The following is a 7,223-nucleotide window of genomic DNA, read 5'->3' as shown; positions in this document are numbered from 1 at the left end:
TGGAGGGTCTTGGAAGAGTCGAGATGGGTCAGAGAGAAACTGTTGATTTTCTCTGACTCACCTCTCCCTCCGCTCTAGACTTCTCTTAGCGTCAGATAGTATACGTGTTCTCTCAACAATATGTTGCCTGATGGTCAGCAGCTTTGACTTGTTAGGTCTGTAATAACGGGTCCGGAGTTCGCGCGCGAACTTTCGAACCTTGGCGGTAAAATTTCTGCCAGATGTGATGTAGTCAGTCACACATTGAATGCGGGACGCGTACTGTCTTGCCCAGCCTATCTTTATGGCATATTTTTACGCATAAATATCACACTTAACTTCCCTGACCTAACCAAAAGATCATTTGCATAGGTATGCAACCCTACATTTGCTTTTAGTAATGGTTGTTGCTCCTTCCTTGTTTTTCTCTGTTGATTTCTTCCTATCGTCCCTCTTCCTCGAGCCGCTTGATTTTTCCACTGCCGTTGATTTGTACTAATAAAATTTGTACTTGTATTTCGCTCGTCCGACTCCTTTCTTTCTTTCACATAGGTACTATCACTTTCTTTATCTGCCAAATTTTTTCTTTGTAATTCGGCTAATTCTACGGTTCTTGCAACGTCCAAAAGTTATGTCAATGTTTCATTTGAATTTTTTAACAACACATAACGCATTAATCTCTCACTAACACCAGAAATAAGAGAATCTTTTAACTGCGTTTCCAAAGCAGCCGTTGTAAACTTACATTGCTTTGCCTTTGGTCGAAGTGCTTTCACAAAATCGTCAATAGATTCATTACTTATCTGTTTCCTGGCTCAAAACTCAAATAGAGCAATGTGATTGTATATTTTAGGTATATAGAGATCGTCCAATTTTGTGATTAGTTCTTCAAATGTTTTTTTTTACTATCGGCTGCGCGGGTTTCGTATGTATTAACAACTCTTCGAACACTTCTGATGTTAATTTTGTTATTAATAGGGCAGTTTTCAGGTCGCTTTTGACACTACTTAGAAGTATAAATGCATTTAACTATTTTCGGTAGGCTTCCCAATTTTCTTCTTTTTTATATTGAGTCAAATATACTAATAATATACTCTGCAGACTATCAATTAAAGAGTCTATCTCTATACATTGCTCGTACTGTTCACAAATTGCAAACAAATCTTTTTTTGTTAACTGATAAATCCACGATCTTTTACCACTTTTCACATTCTTATCCACTTCACTCCATGATATTTTTTCCGGCATTCCGAATTTCTTTACTTAAATAATCCCATCTTCGTCGCCACTGTAATGACTGGGTATATTAACTGAGTAAACGATTAATTTGGTATAGAGAGGTTATTTATTGACCGTCTGAATTCTTAACAGGCGCGTTGGTGGAAGGGCGCACAATACTCCCGCCGAAAATAGGCAACTTAGCTGACCCGAAGAATTACAGGCCAATCACTTGCCTGAAAATACTGTATAAGATATTCACAGCTATCCTAAATGATAGGATCGTTCGGGCCATTGAACCTGTGTGGCAAGAAATGTATGAACAACGCGGCTCAAAGAAAGCCGTAGCAGGATGTCGGGAGAACCTGCTCATCAATAGATGTGTCTGCAAAGATGCAGCATACTACCAGCGTGACCTGTCGATGGCCTGGATTGATTACCGGAAAGCTTTCGATTCGACCTCCCATAGACTTATCATCTATCTTTTGGAAAGCTTAAAGGTTCACCCGCAAATCGTGAGGTGCATAGAGAGATTGATGCCGCTTTGCAAAACCAGATTTACTATCTCATCTGCAAAAAATCGTGTGACAACTAACAAGGTCACCTTTCAGAGAGGTGTCTTTCAGGGAGACACCATGAGCCCACTTCTCTTATGCCTCACATTATTGCCACTATCTATAGCACTTCGCCATTCCGACGGGTACTTTTGCAACAAACCTGAAGATCGAAAGTACAAGGTCACTCATGTATTTTACATGGACGGTCTTAAGATCTATGCTAAATACAAAGAGCAACTATATCTAGCTCTCGGGATTGTCGAACGATCTACTAAGGAAATTGGAATGGAATTTGGGTTAGACAAATGTGCCAAGGTTGATTTGAAGCGAGGAAAACTTAATGGCATCCCTGAAGACCCTGAGCTCGTCGATAGAAGCGCTATACGACACCTTTGCGCTGCAGAGACTTACATATACCTGGGCTTCTTCCTGGATCTTCCGAATTGTCGGCGAGGAAAAAAGTATATGCAACGAACATGCTTATCGTCCCGGTGGTACTCTATTTATTTGGATTGATTCCATGGACGAAAAACGAGCTCAGATCCCTTGATATCGGGACCAGAAAGGTTATACACATGAACAAAAGCATGCATCTTAGGTCTTCTGTTTCCCGTCTCTACATCTCACGCCGTCAAGGTGGTCGCGGAATATTGAATCTTGAATGTCTTCATGACAGGATTATTCTGGGTACAGTACATAGGGTCGCAAATTGAAGAGACCCTCTTCTTAAAATTGTCAGGAAGCACGAAGAAGTAGGCAAATGAGCGTTTCTGTGCAAAGCAGCGGAGGAGGCTGTTGAAACACTCGGGCTTAAATTTAGTATTTGGGGTGAGCAAAATACATCAAATCTTATCTGTGTCGAGTACTCACTCCTGAAAGCTTGGAATAAGAAAGCACAAGAGAAAAACTTTCGTTAGCAGCTCCTTGATAAGAGGATGCACGATATCTTTCACAGAAATGTGGAGGATCAGTCAATGTCGTGTTAGCTAACTTTTGCCTTCCTTAAATCACACGGATTGAAGTCTGGCACGAAGGGTTTCATTTTGGAATGTCAAGACGGTGTCATTTCCACCTTAACATACCGTCGTCACATTTTGAGCCAAGACATTCCCGATGATGATAGCAGGGCGTGCTATGCACACCCCGAGCATTTAGCTCACATACTATCTAGTTGTCGAACTCATGCGGGAACGACCTACATCTAAAGGCACAATGCGGCAATCCGGACGGTTTTGCGATATTTTACAGAATTTAAAGCAATTAGATCACTTAATTCAACCGAAGCACTTTTCCATGGTGGACAACCGTGAAGATTAAGTCCTTCGGACTCAAACTTTTTCTCCTCCATAGGTTTGCGTCCTTTAGTTTTGGACCTTGTCCCATTTTTCTGGTTTCTGCGTTGATGAATTGGCACTCGGATTCTGTTTAGGGACTTTTGATTCCTTTTGACATTGAATTCATTCGGTTCTTTAGTTGGTGAGCCGTTCCAAATCGCACTTCACATTCGATCTAAAAATGTCAACACTTGAATGCTCTGTCAGCCACTTACCCGTTTTCTCAAGCCCGCCCCAACAATCGGCAATCGGATTGTCTTTAAACGCAGCGATGCCTATTATGATTTTCAAAAGCCCACTTTTTAACTTGTTTAACAAGCCAATATCATCCCAGCTCTGAGATATTAAAGGAAATTTATTATTTAAAGTTCAAGGAATCGGATTATCTCTATACTAGAAATACATACAGTTTGCTTAAAGAAATACGAAATTATGGTTTATTTTAAAGAGTTAATACTTTACGAATAATTAAAACGGTAAAGCACTTGGTACAATTGTTAAGAATTCGTAATAGATTGGAACGAAAGCATAACTCACTTAAACGTCGGTTCTCCTCTGAGTCTATCGAACGGCTGACTCCGCCCGCTCTTTGTCCTTCACATACGCCGTTTGTCGCCTTTCGCGAATGTACACAGCTCATGGAAATAATCCTCGTGACTCTCTTAAAACTTCATGTAGTTCAATGAGGAAAAAATGTATAAACTTCACACAAGAGATACTGAGGGGTAGTTGAAAAAGTAGGATGTGCTAATCATGATCGAAGCATGCACTCTTGATAAGGATGAAAGTGCATGAAAATAATGTTATCGAGAGGATATGTTTGGGCGATTGAAGAAGCGAAAAACGAACATGCAAAAGGGTGAGAGATGGGTGACATGGTATAAGGGATGAACAATAAACTGACGACAGAGGAGATATTTAGAAGAATTTAAGTAGGAAAGTGAGGGTGATGCTGGTATGCGGATTGCATGGTTACTTAATCTGATGATTAAGATTCACATAATATAATGCTACAATAATTTTTCAGGTATAAACGGATTTTTTCAATTGGATCTATGGGTATTACCACGTATAATCCTAATAATTTGGAAGTTACTAATAAGTGGGAGTATACAGATTTTATAAGTATACAGCCAACAAACCGCAATCAAGTTGGATCTCTGGAGTTTAGTATTACAATGCGAAAAGATCGTAAGGTTGAGACAATGAAATTCAGCTCGGAACACAGGTCGCACTTATTAATAGAGGCTTTCAAGTATAGAAATCAATTCTCTGAGAAGCCTAAGGAAAGTTTGGTAAATATAAAACTTATATACATATACATATTCTTCTTCTTTGAACTTCGGTGCTTTTATATAAATATAAGTGACGTGCGCCGAAGAAAGGGGTCTTACTCTGAAAATGGAGATTTTTCAGGGCGAGCGCTTGAAGTCGACCCGATAGACCGGGCTTTTAGGAGAGAGGGAAGACTCACGAAATCTTCCTCCTCTACTTACCACTACATTCTCATGGAAAGAGATAGGTCGTAGACGCGGTTCACAGACGGGATATAGATAAGGCGCATCGATGGGGTGGTGAGTGTTGGGAGGTGTTTCACGGAATCTCGAGCTCTTGAGTCATATACCGATTTCTCAGGTACCTAAAAACTCAATTATTAGCAATAATAACGCTCGGATTTTTTCCCCGATGGTTTCATTAAAAAGAGCAGCTCAAAAACGTTCGAAATGTGTAAAAACCTTGATTTCGATTTTTCTTAGAGTAAGCCCCCTTTCTTCGGCGCGCGTCACATAAACTTAAGCTGTTACCCTTGCACAGTGCAATTCATACATAAAAAAGAAGCTTATATATATATATTTCTCTAACAATTTGCTGTCGCTTTGTACTTAATACTACTGTGCGGTTGAATTGTTACGTCCGGAAGGGCCGTAATATTATTATACGAAGTTTAATGCTGTAGTTTTATCTTTGCATATTTCTGGTCACATTCAACTTCGGCACCACACCTTAAATTTTGTTATCGTTAAAAAATGCATCCCCTATCTTAAGAAAAGCTTGCCAAGGTGCCATGTCTTTCTTGGACCAGTTTTCAACAGCAAAATTCTTAAATATAACTTCTGAGCCAAATATTACGACCTTTCTTGGATCAAAACATCAGGAAAATTCTTCAACAATTATCAATCCTTCTTGAATCAAATAGTTTGAAAATATTTGTTAGAAAAAACACGCTATACAATTATTTTCATTCTAAAGTTGATTTTATTTTATGTGTTATGTACCGGAATTTACACCGACTACTCAATATTTCCAGAATAGGAACAATATCCATTTACTCACAATATACTTGAAATGCTAATTTTGCTGTATAATCCAGGAGTCACTATTTCTAATTTTAAAGATCTCCTAAAATTGCATAATTCTTTTATCAGGCGTCGCACAAAATTCGACAATAGGGGCAACTTAGAACGACAAAATTGGGATTTCAGGTCCACAAAATTGGGTGTCTCTAATCGGCAAAATATAAGCTTTGTTGCACGCGCTTAACTCGGCATTAATACTCAGGATTCTGAGAGCAAGCAGAAGACAGGAATGTAGCTCGTTGAATTTCGTTGAAGTTATCTACAATGATGAGTCCCCCAATTTTATTCTAGGGGGGCATATCTTAACTGCGATGATGTTAGAATTACGTCCATCATCTGCAGGCAATATCCTCGAACTTAATTTACCTTGAAGAGCCTTGAATGCCCTTGATAACTTTAGAATTTACCCTGTTGCCAAATACAATACATATCTGAGCCTGCGCTGCATGGTTCCTATCATAACGGATACAATCTATGAACGAAACTTTTGCAGAGTTGAGATCTAAACTGGATTCCAAACAAGGTGTAGAGCTTTTAAAGAGTTTTTTAAGCCTTTCTTGAGCAGTCTAGGAGCAAAGAATTATTCCAGCCGATTTCTCGTCGAATTTGATTCTTTAAAGATGTTGGCAGGCTTTTTTGGGAAAGGGCGCGAGTTTTTGTATTCTTGCTGTTGCAACTCTAACATAATCCTAAGCTGGTTGAGATGCTTTGATATCCTTCACAGTTATTGATGGTCTCAAGGGATTCCCGATGATTGTCGAGCTCCAATTGTTCCATCAGTTTATAATTATATTTCTGCTGGAGCGCCTTGTAAAGATGGTATATTTCAGAGTCTTTAAATGTTTGGAAGGCGGGTAATTGCCTATTCATGAATCTAAGAGAATTATAACTTCACAAAAGCCTTAGTTCATTGGACATTTTTAATGTTTTTGGCATTATAAACAGATATATTTTCGCTAGGTAAAGACAGCGTTGTACACATACTACGTAACCTTAGGTAATATTTCTTCTGTCGAGCACACTCGAAATTGACTGCCCTGATAAAGCCTACGATTTTCCTGACGCAAATCACATTTTTGTGTCGATTTAGTTGACAGGTGTGATTTTATTCTGGAATCTCGTGAGGATTTTGATTTATTGAAGTCTTTAGCATTATTAATACTCGATCCAGATTATACCAGAGTCTTCCAAGAAACGAAGTTTAGATGTAATAAAAGATACCAGTTCGTTAAATGTATGACTATTAGAAAATCCACCTATAGTCTCATGCCACTCTTAGCAGGCGTGGATTTAACATAGGGACTACATGGGCAGTATCTCGGGCGGCAAATTATGAAGGGCGGCAAGTTTGCAACAGAATTTTTCTTTAATTAAAAAAAAAAAATAAAACTAAGATTTTCGTTTTATTATCACGAATCGTTTTAATGTTAATACATTGTTTTTCCGCGGCTGTTTGTATCCTGAACTATCTAACTCGAGTGCATGTGGATATAAATGTTCTTATCTAAAATCAAAAGTTTACGCATTTACAAGTTACAGCACTGAGAAGCGACTAACCTCCGAGTTTTTTTTTAATATGGAAAAATCTGAGTTTCGAGTTTTGATCAAACACTACTATCTTCGCCAGAAAACGATATCCGAGATCAAGGCAAAGCTGGATAAGTATTACCCGAACACTGCACCGTCGATTGGAACGATTCATAAGTGGTTTACCGAGTTTCGTTGTGGCCGTACGAGCACAGTTGATGCTGAACGATCTGGGCGCCCAAAAGTGGTCA

The 7,223-nt window shown here is 38.9% G+C and overlaps 1 protein-coding gene across 1 annotated transcript in view; it reads left to right on the top strand.

The window, feature by feature from the left end:
- The first annotated feature begins 3,888 nt into the window (after positions 1–3,888).
- The window catches only part of LOC117179665 (dnaJ homolog subfamily C member 13), a 231,313-nt gene continuing 227,978 nt past the window's right edge, over positions 3,889–7,223 (top strand). Inside the window, exons 1-2 of the mRNA XM_033371683.1 lie at positions 3,889–3,947; positions 4,116–4,383. Coding sequence (XP_033227574.1) covers positions 3,889–3,947; positions 4,116–4,383 — 327 coding nt within the window. The remainder of the gene's footprint in view (positions 3,948–4,115; positions 4,384–7,223) is intronic.

This window comes from Belonocnema kinseyi, chromosome 9 (genome assembly GCF_010883055.1).
Source record: "Belonocnema kinseyi isolate 2016_QV_RU_SX_M_011 chromosome 9, B_treatae_v1, whole genome shotgun sequence".
NCBI classification, from domain to species: Eukaryota; Metazoa; Arthropoda; class Insecta; order Hymenoptera; family Cynipidae; genus Belonocnema; species Belonocnema kinseyi.
This window is presented reverse-complemented; position numbering and strand designations above follow the sequence as displayed.